The 19,000-nt window shown below is 30.7% G+C and overlaps 12 protein-coding genes and 1 non-coding gene across 13 annotated transcripts; 6 read left to right on the top strand and 7 right to left on the bottom strand.

Moving 5' to 3' along the window:
- Positions 1–776: 776 nt before the first annotated feature.
- TVAGG3_0974480 (uncharacterized protein) lies at positions 777–1,055 on the top strand (the record flags this gene model as incomplete). The annotated part of the gene is made up of 1 exon (XM_001319178.1): positions 777–1,055. The coding sequence occupies one exon, from the start codon at positions 777–779 to the stop codon at positions 1,053–1,055; it is 279 nt and encodes a 92-aa protein (XP_001319213.1).
- Positions 1,056–1,407: 352 nt separating this feature from the next.
- Positions 1,408–2,441, top strand: TVAGG3_0974470 (uncharacterized protein; the record flags this gene model as incomplete). Its single annotated transcript, XM_001319179.2, has 1 exon — positions 1,408–2,403. One exon carries the CDS (start codon positions 1,408–1,410, stop codon positions 2,401–2,403), a length of 996 nt encoding a protein of 331 aa, XP_001319214.1.
- A 55-nt stretch (positions 2,442–2,496) lies between these two features.
- Positions 2,497–3,306, bottom strand: TVAGG3_0974460 (protein serine/threonine kinase protein; the record flags this gene model as incomplete). Its single annotated transcript, XM_001319180.1, has 1 exon — positions 2,497–3,306. The coding sequence occupies one exon, from the start codon at positions 3,304–3,306 to the stop codon at positions 2,497–2,499; it is 810 nt and encodes a 269-aa protein (XP_001319215.1).
- A 182-nt stretch (positions 3,307–3,488) lies between these two features.
- On the bottom strand, positions 3,489–5,218 carry TVAGG3_0974450 (uncharacterized protein; the record flags this gene model as incomplete). The annotated part of the gene is made up of 1 exon (XM_001319181.1): positions 3,536–4,717. One exon carries the CDS (start codon positions 4,715–4,717, stop codon positions 3,536–3,538), a length of 1,182 nt encoding a protein of 393 aa, XP_001319216.1.
- Positions 5,219–5,335: 117 nt separating this feature from the next.
- Positions 5,336–6,067, top strand: TVAGG3_0974440 (double-strand break repair via break-induced replication; the record flags this gene model as incomplete). The annotated part of the gene is made up of 1 exon (XM_001319182.1): positions 5,479–6,048. The coding sequence occupies one exon, from the start codon at positions 5,479–5,481 to the stop codon at positions 6,046–6,048; it is 570 nt and encodes a 189-aa protein (XP_001319217.1).
- Positions 6,068–6,271: 204 nt separating this feature from the next.
- On the top strand, positions 6,272–7,863 carry TVAGG3_0974430 (uncharacterized protein; the record flags this gene model as incomplete). Its single annotated transcript, XM_001319183.1, has 1 exon — positions 6,679–7,800. The coding sequence occupies one exon, from the start codon at positions 6,679–6,681 to the stop codon at positions 7,798–7,800; it is 1,122 nt and encodes a 373-aa protein (XP_001319218.1).
- Positions 7,864–7,925: 62 nt separating this feature from the next.
- Positions 7,926–8,681, bottom strand: TVAGG3_0974420 (chromatin organization; the record flags this gene model as incomplete). The annotated part of the gene is made up of 1 exon (XM_001319184.1): positions 7,937–8,596. One exon carries the CDS (start codon positions 8,594–8,596, stop codon positions 7,937–7,939), a length of 660 nt encoding a protein of 219 aa, XP_001319219.1.
- A 362-nt stretch (positions 8,682–9,043) lies between these two features.
- TVAGG3_0974410 (armadillo (ARM) repeat-containing protein family) lies at positions 9,044–11,631 on the bottom strand (the record flags this gene model as incomplete). Its single annotated transcript, XM_001319185.1, has 1 exon — positions 9,075–11,468. The coding sequence occupies one exon, from the start codon at positions 11,466–11,468 to the stop codon at positions 9,075–9,077; it is 2,394 nt and encodes a 797-aa protein (XP_001319220.1).
- A 222-nt stretch (positions 11,632–11,853) lies between these two features.
- Positions 11,854–13,024, top strand: TVAGG3_0974400 (ribonuclease inhibitor domain-containing protein; the record flags this gene model as incomplete). Its single annotated transcript, XM_001319186.1, has 1 exon — positions 11,854–12,921. One exon carries the CDS (start codon positions 11,854–11,856, stop codon positions 12,919–12,921), a length of 1,068 nt encoding a protein of 355 aa, XP_001319221.1.
- Positions 13,025–13,420: 396 nt separating this feature from the next.
- Positions 13,421–14,528, bottom strand: TVAGG3_0974390 (serine/threonine-protein phosphatase PPA2A-related family; the record flags this gene model as incomplete). Its single annotated transcript, XM_001319187.2, has 1 exon — positions 13,491–14,402. One exon carries the CDS (start codon positions 14,400–14,402, stop codon positions 13,491–13,493), a length of 912 nt encoding a protein of 303 aa, XP_001319222.1.
- Positions 14,529–14,786: 258 nt separating this feature from the next.
- On the bottom strand, positions 14,787–15,787 carry TVAGG3_0974380 (uncharacterized protein; the record flags this gene model as incomplete). Its single annotated transcript, XM_001319188.2, has 1 exon — positions 14,798–15,787. The coding sequence occupies one exon, from the start codon at positions 15,785–15,787 to the stop codon at positions 14,798–14,800; it is 990 nt and encodes a 329-aa protein (XP_001319223.1).
- Positions 15,788–15,979: 192 nt separating this feature from the next.
- Positions 15,980–16,051, top strand: TVAGG3_0974370. The gene has a single exon. It is a non-coding gene; the product is annotated as a tRNA-Glu (tRNA).
- Positions 16,052–17,603: 1,552 nt separating this feature from the next.
- Positions 17,604–18,495, bottom strand: TVAGG3_0974360 (arfaptin homology (AH) domain/bar domain domain-containing protein; the record flags this gene model as incomplete). Its single annotated transcript, XM_001319189.2, has 1 exon — positions 17,710–18,495. The coding sequence occupies one exon, from the start codon at positions 18,493–18,495 to the stop codon at positions 17,710–17,712; it is 786 nt and encodes a 261-aa protein (XP_001319224.1).
- Between the last annotated feature and the right edge of the window lie 505 nt (positions 18,496–19,000).

Genomic DNA, 19,000 nt, shown 5'->3' with positions numbered 1-19,000 from the left:
TTAAAACATCTATGATCTGATTAAGAGTAAGTTGATGTTACAGTCTAATTAGACAATTTTAACTATTTTTTAATGAAATAGGTAATTTTTATAAAATTGCTTTCTTTACTTGAACTTTCATCTTAAGTCGAATATATTTGTATAATTTAGACTTACAATATTGCTAATTTTTTTCCAAAATTTTAAAAATTGTTAGAATACATCTAAACAACTGTAATAAGAATCGATTAAATACAATTCTACGTATGATCTTGATGAATCGCAAGCCTTTGCAAAAAAGAAAACTTGAAATTGGACCGCAATCAAAAATATGAGCCAAAAGCTATATCAACGAAGCTGTTGTCTTGTGAAAAGCAATATTTATGGAGAATTTAATGAGTTTATAGTAAGATTTTAATTGAACCAAACTAAAAAAATGTAATGGCATCGGCATATCTATACTAATGTTTATCGAGCCAATGTTATTCCATTATCTTAAAAACTGGACCATATCCTATTTGCAGAGAGAGTTTTTCAAAAATTTAACGATGCCAATTGAGATGTCAATCTAAAATAATTCCGAAAAGATAATAGCCAGGATATACAATCAATCTGCAGGACCATTTTTCTTTTTGAAGTAGATAAAAAGACTCAAAAATCATTTGAATATCGTAACTCATTCAAAATTTCAGAGCATTTTGGAAAAAAGCTTCAGAATTTTGCGACATTCAAATTTAGCCGATGCGAATTGTTCAGCCTAGAATTCAGAGAAAAGCCAATTAGTTCACTTCTTAGCAATGTCTGCTATTGAACATAACGCTAACGCTGCTTCCCACAAGATCTACGCTCTCCATCAGAAGGAAGTTGATGAGAAGTTACATCATCATGAAAAGATCCATGGTGTTGACCCACTCCATACATCCCACAAGGAAGTTCAGGTAAAGAAGGCTCCAATTGCCCATGGTCAATCTGGCCAAGGCAAGCCAGCTGCTGGTGCTGCCCCAGCCGCCGGTGCTGCTCCAGCTGCTGCTGCCCCAGCTGCCGCCGACAAGAAGCCAGCTGAAAAGAAGCATTAAATACATGAATAAAACTTTTGTTTTGTAAAAATCTTATTCTTTTTCTTGATTTCAATTAGTTATATAAAGTTTTAACATCAGTAATCTCAATTTATTTTTCCAAATGTGATTAACATAGCTTAAAATTATTCATATAACTCATATTTTGGGAATGAGAATATCAATTTTAGCAAAATACGACATGCTTCATCTCTACATCAATACGATAATACTAATGCACTAGAATGATATAGAAGTTTGGTTATAAGTATTATAATAAACTGAAATTTCGAAAGAAATCAGGGAGGAGAAAAAATATTTGTCACATTTTGTTGTAAATTCGTTGATAATTATTTTTAATTTTAATTTTACTATGGATAATCGAGAAGAATTCCAAACTAGAGTAGACGTTCCACTTCGTGAATATGATAGCCGTCAGAAGGCCCCTCGTCGTGCAACAGCTCCTGTTCCAAAAAGGTCAAATCTTCTAAATTCTTCAGATTCATATGCAGCTTGCTACTTTAGAGACAATCCTGAAGTTCAAATTGATCTTTCTGATCCAAAAACCAAACTTGAAGAGTTTGAAAAAGAACTTGCCAGTTCAGAATTAGATGAAGCTACAAGATTCCAAATTTTAATCAGAGAAAAGTCAATGATATATTTAATTTATGACGAAAATTCACCAGAAGCATTCAGAATTCATGCTAGACTTGGTGCATTTTATAACGAAACACATCGTCCACAAAGTGCATTAAGACATCTCAAAATAGCCCATGATATCTCTACAAAGAATAAATCTATCAATCCTAATGAACTTATACTTGTTGCAGTTGATAGCGCTGAATCACATCTTGCTTTACGAAATGACAACAAGCAAGAAAGCCAAAAACACATTTCTCAAGCTAACGATTGCCTCAAACAAATACATGAATACCAAATTGATGATTTAGACCTTAAATACCGTTGCGAACTCGTTACAGCAAGAGTTACTTCTGCTGGAAAGCATCCAGAGAAATCTTTTACTCTATATGAGCAAGCGATGAATACTCTCCGTGAAATTAATGGAGATCAAATCGATAAACAGACTTTGGCGAAATTATACGTCGAAATGTCGGAAGTCGCAGAAAAGATGAACGATGATGCTAGAAAATCCGAATATGCTGGAAATGCTTACGAAATCTTTATCCAGCTTGGAATGTATGGTTCTGCAAATATTGTTCGTGAAAAAGTCAGCGAGGAGAAGATTAAAGAGTGCCAAGAGAAATATTCTCTGGCCGAGTCATCAGAAGAACCTTCATTGGAACCATATAGTTATGAAAATCCAATTAATATTGAATTACCTCCTGAAGATACTGAAAATAACATGTAAGAATAAAGTGAATTAAATGTTTTATAACGCATATACTTAAACACATCTTTATTTCAAACCAAATCTGAAAATAACAAATAAAAAAATATGATATTAAATTAATGCTGAAATTTCTGAAGTATACCATTGAGAAAGCTTCACATTCTCTATTGGTATTCTCTTTTCTGGATTAAAGTCAATCATTGATGAAATCAAAGATCGAACATCTTCATTTATAAATGATGGTATAAATATCTGACCATTCGCAAAATTTTGCTCTATTTCCTCTATTGTAGATCCTGAAATTGCAAGTTTTCTAATAAACATCGATAATAATAAAATTCCACAAGCAAAAACATCAGCTGCTTTGCCATCATATGGTTTGTCAGTCTTTGTTTCAGGTGCTGCAAAGTTTAATGTACCATATGGAACTGTGATAAGCTCATCAGGTTCAATTTTATGGGCATTATAGAAATTACCGAGTCTGAGCTCATTATTATCTGTTAAAAATATGGATTCTGGGCGAATATCTAAATGAACGATATTGTTTTGATGTAAATATTCGAGTGCACTTACAATTTGCTTGAAAATTCCGAATATTTCACGTCTGTTTAAAGAATCATTTTTCTCAAACAGTGAATAGAAAGTATTTTCTTCATATTCAAGGATAATATATTGAAAAACTCCTTCATAATGGCAATCAATGTATTTTTGAATATTTGGATGGAAACAGGAACTGAGTAACTCGATTTGTACCTTTAAATTTAAAAATAATAAAGAGTTTGAAATGAAAAATCTATTAATTTTTAAAATTGAGAATTTTTGCTTTGTAGATTTGCACTCACCAATATACTGTTCTCCAATTTGACATTCTGGATATATTTCCTTCTTGTGAGGTGTTAGTTCATAGTCAGAAATATACATTCCCAAAATGTCCCCAATCTTATCATGACAATCCCCCTAAATAATTAAAGATTCATTTAAGTTATAAATGATAAGCTTGTATTTAGCGTAGAAAGCTACACAAATTGAGAGAATCCAATCCCTTAAATGAGAACTCTGGATAGAGAAAAGAACAATATGGAATAGTTAATAAAGAGACTTTTTTTACAAGAATTTGATAAATCAAAATAAACATTCAAATATTATTTAATTATTCAACAATTTCCTCTTCCTCGGCATCATTAAGCATTTCTTCCTCATGGAAATCTTCCTCCTCCTCTGCTTTTGGAGGCTGGATTTCTTGTTGTTCTTCCTCTTCTTCAATTTTAATTTCTGATGGATCATTTTTGTCTTCTTCATGATTTTCTGTTGGAATTTTATTCTTTGCTTCTTCTTCTTCTTCACCATTATTCTGCTCCATTATTTGTTCCTCTTCATCGTAATCTTCCTCTTCCTCCTCTTCTTCTTCAGGAAGAGAATCTTGTTTTGCAATGTCTGGGAAAGCAATTCTCAAGAAACTTAATTTGTTTTCTAAATCGTTGACTTGTTCTTTCAAAAGTTCTAAGGCAATTGAATAATCTTCTTTGTCTCCAATCATTATGTTGTTATCTGCTGATTCATCTGATTTGTTAAATGAGCGGAGTTCCAAGTAGTGTAATCTATGATCTCTTTCTGACTTTGCGTACTTTGCTTCGTCTTCACGAAGTAATTTGACATCATCATTAAGATTTTTAATAAGACCGCGCTTATTGCGATCTTTCTGATCTTCTGGCTTATCACTTCCTTGAAGAGTTTCATGGTAACGAACACATTCTTCAATTTGATTATCAAGTTCGGCCAAAATGCCTTCCATGTCTTCCCTTGTAGCCTTTGGATCCATAGCATATTTTCTGGCAACATGGATTAAGCGATCTCTGTCAATCTTCTTTCCAATTTTTGATGCAGAGCTTGCATTTGTTTCTCTACGTGCTTTCTCCTTTGTGGTATTTTCTATGACTGGCCTGTATACAAATTTCTTCCAACTGTTCAACTTTCCAGGAATTGCAGATTTGACACTTGGAGCTGGAGAATTTTCTGGTTTTGCAGCAGATGATTGTTGCTTGGATTTAGATTGAGGTGTTTTCTTCTCTGTAATTGGCTTTTCTGGTTTCTGTTCTGCTGGGATTTTTTGAGAAACTGTTTTTGCTTGATTTATAAAATTCTTGAACATATCAATTGATTTTTGTAGTTTAAGATTCTCAATTGAGCCACAGTTGTATCCAAATCTAAAGTCTAAAACGACATTTCTATTTGAATCTTTCAACGAAAGTAAAATTTGCTTGATTATCTTATGATTTGTCTTTTCTGATGGTGTGTTAGCGAAATTTTCTATATCATCAACTACTGTACTCATTAATGGAATGAATAAGAAGTCTGCTTTTGTTTTATCTTTAATACTAAAGTAAATTGCTTGATTTTTAGTCGGGTTTAAATCAACAAGAATTGATTTAATAATGTTGGTGCATTCGTTTGCGTTATCGATTGTTAATGTCGAAATATTTTCTGAATTTTCATTCAAAAGATCAACAATTGTTTCAGAAGAAATAGATGCATAGGATATATTAGCTGATGTTGATTTGGAAACATTAAAATATGTTAATGATACGGCTTCAATAGTATTTGCAATTGCATTCACGCTTTCAAATGCGTCTGTGTTGCATACAGCAATGAATGTTAATGGCTTTGTAATATTAATGTCTTCTGATTCTTTAAGATATGTTGTATATACTGAATCAAAATTAACATTAACAGCTGGTTTTCTAGATTCCAGAATTGAGATAGTATTTTCTGTAAAAGTCAAAGGCTTAATGGATTTCTTTGACTTTTCCTGAGGGGCAAGTGAAACAACCTTCAAAATCTTTTGAAAATCGTTTTCTTTTTTTTCATCGCCTAATATGAATGCATTTTAATTACGAAATTGGAATATGTACTTATTGTTTAAATGAATTTTGTGTATAAATCGTGAAATTCTTATATCTTCAAGAATTTTATCTAAAAACTAAGGAGAAATCCAATTCCATTAGTGCAGTATAAGATGTTATTAGGCGAGCATGGTTCTTATAGATTTCTAATCATTAGCAGTTTTGATAAAAAAAAAACAAAAATTGATTTCAGATGGATTTGAATTGGACACCAGAAGAACTTAGTTTTATTGCAGAACAAGAAACAACCATTAAGATCACTCCTAACTTCAACCTCGATAAAATGGACTTTATTTCCGGATCATTTGGATCTTTTCGTGCAGGCCATCAAATAAAAGTTCCGTTATGGCTTGGATTACACCTTAATAAAAAAGATGCTTGTACACTTCATCCTCCTTCATGGTTAACGATCTCAATTCTTAAACAATTAATTGCACGTGAAAAAGAAAACAAAGAAGCGTTAGGTAAAGTACCATCTCATTATATTGAAGTAGCCTTTGCATTTTTTAATAGTGAACGCTCAAATATTGTAGAACCAGATTTAGTAAGATCATTAATTGAAGATTTATGGACCTTGAGAATTGAAAAAATCCGATCTATATTCACTAAAAAGGCCGAAAATCTTACAGAACTTTATTTTACCTGCGAAAATATTACTAAAATGGAAGTTCATATGTTTAGAGAGCCAATTTCAGCAATCATTAGTATATTAGCTTCACTATATGATAAAGCAACTGAAAATCAAGAGAATACCCAAGAATAATTGTTTCAATAAAAATTTGCATAATACTATGTATGATATCAAACTATCCTTATGATTTCTTTTTATAAATGAAAGCAGTATTCTATATCAAAAAGATATACTTATGATGCATCATATCAATTCTGATTGCTCTATTGCTTGTATTAGTATTCAGAAAAGAATACAGTACATATAGAGCAGATAGTTAAAAATATAGTTGATTTTTGTCATTTATAGTAGATGTTGAAATATCATGAGAAGATGAGTTTTTTTCTTTTGGTAAATACTTTAATCTTCTCTATTGCAATCTACTATCTCTTTATAATAGTATTTCGAAAAGGGAAGCTATTAGATCAAGAAGACAAGAAAATTTTATGTTATCATATTAAAAATATCGTAACATCTAACGAATCAATCATTATTCATTTCAACAAATCCATATCATCATACAATCCATGGCTTTTAGCGTCATATTTTTCTTTGGAAACTGAAGCATACAAGGAACCTCTTTATTATCCTCAAAAGACAGTCAATTTTGCATCTATTATAGATGACCATACTCTTCTTATTAAATTTCCCTATCTATTTATAACAAATTATCGAGGAAAATTGTATTGTAACGAACCAACTGATAATATTAAAGAACAAAAGATGTCGGCTCAAAAACACCAATTACTAATTCATGTACACGATTTCCAGCCCGGTTTATCAAATTCACAACTTAAATGCGGACATGCTCCAGTTAAACAGTGCATTGCCACCAATATATCATTACGTGGACAATCTCTCATCATAAATAATCCTGCAATTTATAAATTTCCACAAAACTTTTTATCATTAGGTGGAAGAATCAATACATCATTCTACAAAATGGCTAAAATCGATAGCACACAAACTATTGATTCGGGAAATCCTTTTCAAATGGCTGCAGACTATATAACTGATCGTGTTGCTGTAATCGGAACTTTAGGAACAGCCAAATCGCAAAATAGATTCATTAATAGACTTTTGGATTTATATATTCCATTGGATTCCATTTTTAAATCCGAAGACCCGAAAAATCAGAAGATTCATTCATTTCTTGATATAAATCCTTCAATAGAAATAGATCCATTCTTAAAATCAATTACAAATGAATCCTATAATACGCAAATGAATACGCATACAGCTATATTCGATAAAGTGATTTTGGGATTGCAAAAATTTGATAATTTTGACATGAATTATCTTTCATCACCATATACCGAGAAATCGTTAACTATACCTCCAGGACTTCTGAGATCTCATTTTTCAATGTCTAAAACAGATCCTAGATTAATTACAGTTTTATTACCACCAGAAGATAAAATAGTAAATCTCACGAGGTCTCTCGAGACTATTAAAAGCAAATGCACTAAGTGTAATATACAAATTATTAATTATTCATCATTATTAGTTCAAAATTATATCAATACAATTTCAAAGTCCAAGATATTGATTGCAGGTAGATATTACGGATCAGAACTTTCATATTTTATGAATCCTGGAAGTATTCTGTTAGAACTTTCTCAAAATATGTTTGATTGTGATGAAAGATCAAAATTACTGGCCCAAGCAGCCGGAGTTGCCTATTATAATCTTGGTTCTAGTGTTTCTTATGATTGGAACGAATGTAAAAATAATTGTAACAGCCAATTTTGTCTTGAACTTGTTTCTTCAATGAAACTATATACAGAGCCAGCAATGTTTAATGCCGCATGGGATGTATCATTCAAACAAATTCAAGAATCTTGAAATTTTATATTATTGTTTTTTTATTTTATGTAATTATAAATATTTGTTGTTCTTCTTCTTTTTCAAATATAAATACAAATGATTTTATTTCAAAAAAACTAAAAATAACAAATAAAATTAATAATCTAAAGTGTAATTATTGTGGCTTAGCACAGACGTAAAAATGTAGTGCATTTATTGTGGTTGGCTGTAGAGAATCTATATCAATTTCTGATTTTTCTGAATTTATTTCCAAATCTGGCTGCATTTCTTTGATAATGATGTAGATTTCTTTTCTGTATTGTTTATCATTTATTAGTGAATTCAAGCGTTCCAACAACTCGTCCAAAATCTTTTGATTAATTTGTGGAGATTCTGAGCCCTTTTTAATCGCTGATAGCACAAGAGGATCTATTCCTTGTGGTACAGGAGATTTTGTAAGTAATTCTGTAAATTGTTTGAAAGCAGAATTCATTCTATCGTAAATTAATTGTGGATCTTGTGACATGAGAACATCGGCCTTTTTCTTGAAAATTGATAGATCATATTCAGCAATTTTGTACCAAACAGAATCTTCTGGATGATATTTCATTGCGTTCTCAAAAACAAGAGCCATGTCTCTATACCATTCTGTCATGGTTTTGTATGTTCCGTCTGATAATCTTGTTCGAATTGTTTCAAAATCCATAGGCATTGAAACGTATTTATCATAATTTGGAACTTCGTCTTTATTAAGCTTACTAAAGTATATCATCAATGGATGTTCGTAACATTCTTGTGTGATTTGTTTGCAAAGAGAGAGAATTGAACTATTCATAAATCAAATATTTTTGAAAAAGTGACAAATTTATTTCCCATTCATCTTATTCATTCACATACTTGATTAGATCTCATTGTCTGACTCTCTGTGCATTGTGTTAGCTTAGCACACTATAGTTATTTTATAGCATAGGAACAGTTTCAATAAATTCAAAAATTTAGAGTTAAATAATGAGATAAGCTATTTGAAAAGAAAGAAGAGCATCATAGATCATCTGTTGAAAAGGAGATAAATGTCCTTACTAAATTTATATACTATATTTTGAAGAGAGGGTATTAAGATTATAAACAACCTTAACTTTGTATCGATATATATTTCAACGATTTAAGCAATATGATATTAGATGTAAACTTATTCCAAATTTGATTCCAAAAATTTCGATTATTGAAATTCTGCGGTACCAGATACGACAGCCCAAAATATATTAATAAACATGAATTTACAATTAATATTCTTTATAAAACAATATTTACATTTAATTAATAGTCAGAAGCATTTCATAGACTTGAGAGGCTCTATCCTGCATTTTCTTTTTGAGGGGCATCCACTTCTGAATAGTGAGGAATTCTCCTGACTCCCACATCTTCAATGCTTTTCTGAAATCTTTCTTCATCACTGCTTTTGAAAGTTTTCCTCTGTATTTCTCTGCCGCAGCGTTTACCAGTTCAAGGAAGAAAGCCAATTCATTGTATTCGAACACTTCTTGTTTGTTGAATACAGTTATTGTTTGTATAATCAAAGGAAACAGTTCTGAAAGAATCTCTTGAGAAGTTGAGCAAATAACACATCCAAGAATGCAAGAAACAGCAGAAGCAATGAAATAATGACCTTCTTGCATTGTTTCTTTGCTTGTTGTGTTTAATTCGAAAAATTTAATTTGATATTCGACAACAATTTTGGCAATTTCAAGTGCAATGTCTTCAGGAACACCACTGAACTTCATTATATCACCTAAACAATACATTGCCGATACAATAATATTCGAATTTGAATTATCACTTTTTATGAAGGAAACAAGTGAATTAGTGATATCTTCTTTTTCAGCTAATAATGTTTTGTTCTGTGGGAACTTCCTCATTAAGTCACTTAAAGCATCAATTGCTTCTTTCGTAGCAGAAGGGGATTCGTAGCCAAATATTCTCTTAATATTATCAATGAGCTTATCGATTAAGTTATCGTCATGTATTTGGTCGCCCACGACGATTATTATTTGAGCAATTGCAGATAAACAAATTTCATCAGTTTTATTGTCACCTGTTACATTGCATTCGAATAGTTTCTCAATAATAAATGGAGCATCATCCAAGACACCTTTGTATTCTGCTTTCGCGAGCGAAGAAATTATATTAATAAAGGAAATCTTCGTCAAAGTATTGGTATTTTGGGACATAATGCCTTCTATTGCCGAAGTCTTGATTCCTTCGAAGCATTCATGGAAAATTGTTGGAGCTTCTTCGATCAAAATACAAATTGTGTTGTAAGAAGCGATTTGGATATCATCGGAGTACTCATTATTCACTTCTAAGTACATCTGAAGTATCTGATAGCTTTTTATGAAGATTCTTGATATCAATGAGTTTTGATTTTTAATAATATCATAACAAGCCATCATTTTAATCAAATTACAGCATTCTATGATAACTTTATAGTCATTTTGTGAACATTGCTCAAGAGTTTTCATGATAATTTCAATACTTTCGTCAATTCTTGTCCAAATTCCATAATTTTTCATAATTCTTTTGATATCTATTACAGATTGTACTGCCAATAAAGGTATTGGCATAGTTGCAACTGCTGTAAGATATTCTAACTGTTGGGAGAGAAATTCAGACAAATATCCTTGAGATTCTCTAGAAATATCAGAAGAAGTAACAGATTTGATGAGGAGAAGGTTGAAATATTGAATATACCATTCAGATGATGATATATTTTCAGAAATAAATGAAATAACTAAATTTGATATTTTTTCTGGATTAATTTTCAACATATTTCTAATAATGTCGCAGTATACAAAGCAAATATGGTCTTCAATAGTATCCGGACATTGTTCACTAACATTTGGAACGACTTGGCTGATAATTGGAGAAATAAACTGATCAATAAATAAATCTGAGATATTATGCATTACAATTGTTTTCCTTCTGAATCCTTTGGCTTGTTTATTCGATTCTTGGACAAGAGATTGCTCAAATTTTGAAAATTCATCAATGAAATTAATTGCTCCGAAGATATAGTATTTATTTGGTGCTTCTAATGATGCTGTAAGTATCTTCATAAGCTCTTCAACGCAATCAGCCATAAAAACATAACAATTTGTGCATAAAATTGAAAATAAAGAAAAAAGATCAGTAATTCTCATTGGATCTTCGTGATTTGCAATGGCACCGATAATTATTTGAAAATATTTCTGAAATTCTTCTTGTGAATTTTTTATATTAAAAATTGGAATCGCAAATTTCAGAGTTTCTATGACAGATTTGTAAAAATTGGTTTCAGATGAGTTTGCAGCAAGGTAATCTAATAGAGTTGCAACAAAATTTACGCCATACTCCTGTAAAACTTCTAAAGGAGGTCCTGTTTCGAGAATTTTTTGGAATGTTGTAATAGAATTAGCACGGACTTGCAGACTATAATCATCGGAAACAGCTATTTGATTTAACATTCCGATTAAATCACTCCATTTGCCTTGTTCGATTAAAAATTGCTTCGAAATGAGTTCTTGACAGTTGGAAGAAATCAAATTGTCAGAATACATAAGTCCTCGAATGAGTGCATTGTGATATTTTTCTAATTTATGTGAAAATTCATCTGATAGATAATATGGATCGATTTGACGGGGCAAAACTTGATTAGCAAGAATAACAGCCATATGCAGAGCTGTGGGGTTAATTTTATCCTTACTTAAAAGTCGAATAAATTTATAAGTGCACTCAAAAGGCTTTTCTCGTGAATATTGCTGCAGTTCTTGTGTTTGTGGGCTATTTGCACCCTCAGGCGTACTACTGAAGACAAGCCTTTGTGCGAGCTCTTCCTTATTTATATTAATTTTTTGTAAAATGACAAGATTTTGAAAATAATTCAATAAAAAATTGCAGAGATTTAAATCATAAAACTAATTGTGTAATTCTTTTTTAATTTTTATCTGACCCTCAAATTCCAGATTTCAGTTTTGGATTATAACCCATTACGACTATGATACAACTCTTAAATAGTAATAAAAATTTAATTTATGTGATTTATTTTCATTATTTTTAATGTTTTCTTACCTTTTATATCTTACTAGGTCTTCAGAGAATCTAACCATCGACGGTATGGATGTTCAATGTATTATACTTGAGGACGAAATTCACATAGGTAATGATGAAGTACACAAACCAGCAATTGTTTCTGATCTATATTTTGAATTTACAATTCCTGAAACAATTAATTACAAAGAGAAAGAATGCCCTATTACAGCAATTGAAGCATATTCATTTTATAAAACAAATATCACAAAAATCGTTATTCCAAAAACAATAAAATTCATAAATTCCACATGTTTCGAAAATTGCAAGCATCTACAAACAATTATAGTAGATAAAGAAAATCCTAACTTTACAGTGATTGATGATGCTCTATACTCCAAAAATAAAACAATTTTATACAAATTCCCTTATGAAGGAGATTCCTTTGATATTTTATCAGAAACAAGAATATACTCTGATTCCTGCTTTACGTGGTGTACATTCACAGGATTCACTGTTCCGAAAAAGATTTTGTCACTTGGAACAAGTTTATTCAGTTACAACGAAGATTTGAAGAGAATAGACCTTAGAAATACTAATCTCAAGTATATACCTAATAGGATGTTCATTGGATGCAAAAGATTAGAAATTGTTGATCTTCCAAAGGATATTACAGCAATTGGATCACAAACATTCCAAGGAACAGCAATAAAATCATTTAAGTTCCCTAAAACACTCAATTTCATAGGAAAAGGAGCATTTAAGAATTCAAGAATTGAAGAAGTCGAATTACTTGAAACACAAGTTATAAATATTACAGACAAATCATTCGCTATGTGTAACAGTCTTAAACTTTTCAGATTTCCTGATAAACTTGAAAATGTTGAAACAAATTCATTCAATGGAACAAAAAACATCGAATTCATTGTTTACAGAGGAAGTAACTACATGAATCAGTCAGTTTTCGAATGTTTCCCTTATGCTTATATAACATATAAGTACCCAGGAAAGTGGTTCTTAGGATTGATCACAGATAATCTCAAAGAAGAAATTACTTATGAAAAGAGAAAAGTTTCATACGGCGGAAGAAGATTTTGATAAAAATTGTTTGTTGTTATGACTTTAAAATGTATTGTTTGGATATAAAAATAAAGATTTTTTTCATCTGTCTTTCAACTTACTAATTTTAAGAGTCTTTTCCATTTATTGTTGGGGAATTCTATTTTGTCGGAAGAGTTTAAAATGGAACTATTGACAGTAATATTCGAGCATAGACTGATATGTATACTGAATACACTTTCATTGAATAATTCTCATAATATATTTTGGGAGTAAGGAATTTAAGAGCCCACAAAATGATACTTCATGCACATAATTAGAAATTTGAATTTAAGTATGATGAGCGTAAGCGCACTCTTAAGGAGATTTTAAAGATATCTTTAATTCATGTTAGTTCCAACTTCATAGAGCGTCTAATTAGAATGAATTCATTATTATTAAAAAAAAATTGAAATTCAATAACATGTTAATAATATATTTGAGAAATGTAGTTGAGATTTTGATTACCATAACCTAATGTTGTTTCTAAGAGATATGAGAAAAGAAAATTTTTAAAATTTTGAAATGTATTACGGATATTTAATTTACTCATATAGATTTGTATTAAATTAAGCGAAATACGGAGGTGTTGTTTCTTCTGGGATAACACGCTGGTCATCAGGGACAGCTTTGAAGATAACAAATTCACGATTAAAGTTTTCATCAATCATAAGAACAGAAGCATCATTACCAGATCTATACATGTAGTTTGGAGCTGACCAAACTGTAACTAATTGTGTTTCTCCGAAATGGTATTGATATCCGCTCATTGCAAGCTGGTGAGCACGTACAATAAGGTCTATCTTGTTATTCGCGCAGAATTCATGTGTTGGCTGTGCTCCAAACAGCCATCCAGCGCCACGAGGGTTAGGAGCCCATCCATCAACATCATCTGGGTCAGACCATGTCAAGTCTGCGAGAGCTCCGTTACTAGGTAATTCATCTTGACGCTCAATAAGAGGAATCTGTTCAATTAATTTAATTTCTGGTGAAAGACCACCATGGACACCGAAAATCTTGTTTGCAATAAGAGCAGCAATTGGTAAAAGATCGAATACTTCATTGCACATACGCCAAATTCCTGCATGGCCGTATACATTGACACATTCATCATAGAAACCGTAGAGTTGGTTAACTTGTCTGCATTCGTGATTGCCGCGAAGTAAGTAAATGTGGTCTGGATATTTGAGCTTTAAGCATGCAAGATATGTGAAGGTTTCAAGTGAAAAGTATCCTCGATCTACATAATCGCCTAAGAAAAGATAACGGTTGGATTCTGGTCCACCGGAAATTTTGAAAAGTTCAAAAAGATCGTAGAGCTGGCCGTGAATATCGCCGCAAATTACAATTGGAAGTGGTAATGGATGGACTGTACCTTCTTGATAAAGGACTTCCATAAGCTTGGAAAAGACAAGCCTAAGTTGCTCCTCTTCAAGGCGCTTGCCACCTCGAATACTTTCTATATATGAATCAAGATCCATTGTCACTTTTTATAATTCTTATCCGGGAAAATCTTATGGTTGTTTGGGAAAAGAATTGTAAAATGTTGTGAGCGATAGTGTTCAATAGTTAAAAATTAATAATTTACAAGGCCTTACTAGAAATATCTCATTTAAATTCATTTAGAATACAAGATATGGCTTCGTCAATACTTAAAACTCTAAATAAATCTTTATGTGCAGATGTAGTTCAATGAATAACACTTCATGTCTCAATTGAATAATCAAATATTCAATTTATTGAATTTTACTGCATAACAACGAATTTCATGCCAGATAATCTATATTATACTAGTGTTGATTATGTTACTATGTGAAATAGCATTTTTATAAAACAAATGAATAAAATTTTTATTAACACGTTAAGGAATGGATAATTAAGCATCAGGTAACAAATTTTCTGCAGTGTCTTTATATTCTGAATTTGCAAGTTGAACTTCTTTTTGGTCTTTCTCCTTTTTGTGTCTTATAACTAGTATTGTTACAATTGCTGTAACTAAAAGAATAATCACAACTAAGAGACAAACGAAAACTATGATATAAGGAGCCGATGTTTTTTGTGCCGGAGTATCTTCATCATCTAAATGGTTATGTGGACATATTGATGTTCCTTCCTTAATAAATGATGTTATTTCTGGGAAAAGCCAAATAATATCAGAATTCTGTGATGGGTTATTGTTTGATTCTGGTGAATAACTGATTGAGAGTTTAGCTGGTACTGTTGTTTGAGAATTTGTATCATATTGTGGCTTCAAATGAACAGTGTCGAATATTCCGGAATACTGGAATTTTTCTTGATCAAATGATAACCCTGATTGATTAAATTTAATCGTTGAATTGGTATCTATTGTGAATTTTCGTTTGTTCAGGTTCAAAAATACGCCCTGATATTGAACGAAATATCCATCAACTTTTTTAGTCGAATATTCAAAATTAACATTGCCATTTTTAACTGTAGATATATATGTTCTATAATATACATTATCTTTCTTATATGATGGCATAATTTTAGCAATTTGAATCTTACAAGATGTAACTCCAGAAATGCACTCTATTTTAAAAATTGAAGTGTTATCTGACTCCTTCAATAGAATCGCTGCCGCATTTGGATACGTAGTAGAATAATTCCATGTTTTATCTTTTGTCGAACGAATTGCAGCAGTAACTTGGAAATCTTTTCCACCTAATAGAAAGCTTCCCCTGTAACAACTTTGTGCTCCATTGTCGAGAAAATCGACAGTGTATTGTCCGATTTCTAACGTATCATGATAATTTTTGCATCTGCATGAGGGGAACGGATTATCATTTGAATCTGTTAAGGAGAGCGGTAATGTGCTTTTAATTGCTAATGAAAAAAGTAGCCACATGAAGTAAAATGAAATTTGTGAGGTTCAAATAAAAAACGATAAAACTGTATTTTATTGTTTCAGGTATCCTTTTGCCACAGCATTGTTTATAAAAAGAATTCTAATATTGATAAATTGAATGAATCATAGAATAATGCAGTCGTTGGATAAATTTAAACATTATAAATTAATTTATCTATTAAGTTATGTAAATCCGATATCGTTCAGCGGTTAGGATATGTGGTTTTCATCCACAGGATCGGGGTTCGACTCCCCGTATCGGAAAACTTTTTTCTTTCGTGTTTAAATATATATTATTTTTAATATCTTGCTATAATGCCTGGATAAGGATGTCAATTCGGAAAATTGTTTTCATTTTAGGAGAATATAATTTTCCTTTTGGAAAATTTAAAAAGTGAGACGCGCAGGATTCGAATTTTTTTAAAAGTTGATTTAAATATATTCTAGTGTGATTTCTAAGGATAATATCATATTTAAAATAAGAATATACTAGTTTGGGTGGTATAATTTTTTCGATAAATTTGAGAAAATGTACGTTTAGGGCATCAAAAGTGTCAATTCGCTCAGCGAAAGCTGAGCTAGCTTCGTTCTCGAAAGAATACTGAAGGAGTGAAAGAGAGTGATACAGATGTTGACACATTCATATCATTTCAACAAATTTTGATCAAATTGAAATTCAATGAAATTCAATTCACTTCATATCCTTCAGTCAGTACATTGACATCCTTCTACATCACAATGATAACTCGTACATCAATAGTTCTACAACTAACTCAGAAAAAACAAGATTTTTCCTTCCAGCTTACAGCTTTTAAAAAGTTTCGATGATAAAAATCACTCTACTCTTGTTTATCGATATGTTGTGATAGTAGGTAAACGTATTCTTATCGATATTAATAAAAATATTTTTACGAAAATCTGAACCAATTACAGAGTTATTCATAAAGTTTATGATAACTGTAATTACTTCATCTTTGTTTTATATTTGAATAAACAATTTAATTTAATTTGCATAATTTTTTTTAGTTGAAAAACAGGAAACTTATTTGAGTTTGTATTATTTTTATCGTTCAATTCATTGTATCAGTGAGTGATCCAGATATTTAAGATATTTAGAAAAAATTTATTAATTTGATTAATAAATTTTAATCAAAATAGCAAAAATCTATTTGATAGCTGTAAGCAAACAATAACTTTTATTTCAAGCAAAATCACTTATTTTCATCTAAACGTATAAAATTGGGAATTTTCTTGTTATCAAAAAATAATTTTAATATTTGTTTATTTCATTACATACAATAAAATTTTAAAAACTCTATTTCTTCACAAGAAAATTTTTTTCCTTCATATGAAGAAACATTTTGTTCTCCATTTGATGCTGAGTCTAAATCTCGATTTTTGAATTTTCTTCTTTCCAAATTTCTTTTTTCCAAATTAGAAGTTTAATTCAAATTTTCAATAGTTTATATATTTTCTCAAACCGTCTTAGATTTTCTTACTTTTTGGGGATTTTCTCTCAAAATATACAAAAATAGTAATATCAATACATGTGTCTAATATACTTTAAAACCATCGTGATAAAATTCAAAAACGAAGAGTTCTTCTCTCCAAATTTTTTTCAAAATCAAAAAAATGAGATAAAAAAATACATTTGGAAAATTCATTTTTAGCATTTTAGGAATTTTCTCACTTTTCTTCCAAATTGACATCCTTAGCCTGGATGAATAGATCTACTTCTGCTTTTGATATTCTTAACTTATCTATTTTTTTTTTATTTTAAAATAATAAAATCTACTAACTAAAAAATAACGCAAAGTATATATAACTAAAATAGTTTATTGCGATCGCGTAATACAATGAGTCAAAGTTGACTGATGATAAAAAAATAATAAAAATTAATCACTTGAATTTTTTTAACAGTTTCATTCATTGGTAATTTCTTGTTTCGGTTGCTCTTCCTCTTTCGGAGGTTCAGCTGGGGCAATAGTCAATGTTGGTCTTGTTGTTTTAATTTCATCATATTTGAATGTTGGGACATTATCAATTGCTTGTTTGCGGCCTTCATCAAAGAATTCAGCAACATATGACTGGAACATATTGAAAATGTTAGAATACTTTTCTGGAGCAGCCGTAAGGTAATCACGAGCAGCTTGTCTGAATTGATCATCGATCTTAGCGAATTTGGCCTGGCGTGTTGCAACAACTTCTTGGTATTCAACGATATCTTTAATTTTTCCTTTGGCTTTTGCTTTTTCAAGATCATTTTGAGAGTCAACAAGAAGAATATGGTCTTTCTTTCTCTCATTTGACATTTCATTGATTTTCGTTAACTCTTCTTGAAGTTTCTTAATTGGAAGTTTCAAATATGTTTCGATGTAATGGCCACTAAAGTTCTTTCCATTTGCATAAACTGCCTCTTGGCCACGATGAGCAGATTCAGCTGTTTCGTAATTTTGTTCGCCTTGTTTAAATAAAGCAAAAATATGACCAGATAATGAGTACTGTGCATTTGTAAATGCAGAAACTGATTGAGCATATGAATCAATATCTTTCTCAATTTCAGTTAATACTGCTGTTGCTTCTGTGATTTGCTCAATCAAATCCAAATATGCTTTATCCTCTTGAACTGTAGAGAATCCAGCAATCTCTTTGACAGCACTAATGCCGAGTGATACAGATTGTTTTATTTTTTCCCAGCGTTTCTGCATTTTTATGAAAAGTGACAATTACATTTTATGATATCATTTTATTATTTTATGCGCAAAAATAATTATAATTTTAAATTATTTTGGATTCTCTGTTAATCAAAAAAATCTAGCCAAATTTATGAAAATTCAGGAAATTTTTACAGAAGAATCAGCAAGTAGTGGATATCATATAACAACAAATATCAAAACCAACGAAATGGTCACAAATATTGATACCAAGATTCAGAATGTAAAGAAATTTTTGATATTCGAAAGAAAAAACATTGAATTTTGATAGTTGTGAATACTTCTTGGATCTATTTAAATACTAGTGCGTTATTACTGTTTCAGAATAATCTTTACACGTGGATAATTATAAGTTGTTTCATTTACATGATAAAAAGCTCAATTTATGAATCATATTAGAGATATTAGAGGTTTGGATTTGCTAGAACATGTCACAATAATATTTTAGGAATCATGCTCATTTGATCTCATTCTTTTGCAAGTCTCAATTTTTCTCAAT

Source organism: Trichomonas vaginalis, chromosome I (assembly GCF_026262505.1).
Source record: "Trichomonas vaginalis G3 chromosome I, whole genome shotgun sequence".
Classification (NCBI taxonomy): Eukaryota; Parabasalia; order Trichomonadida; family Trichomonadidae; genus Trichomonas; species Trichomonas vaginalis.
Note: the sequence above shows the minus strand (reverse complement) of the source record. Positions and strands in the feature narration are given on the sequence as shown.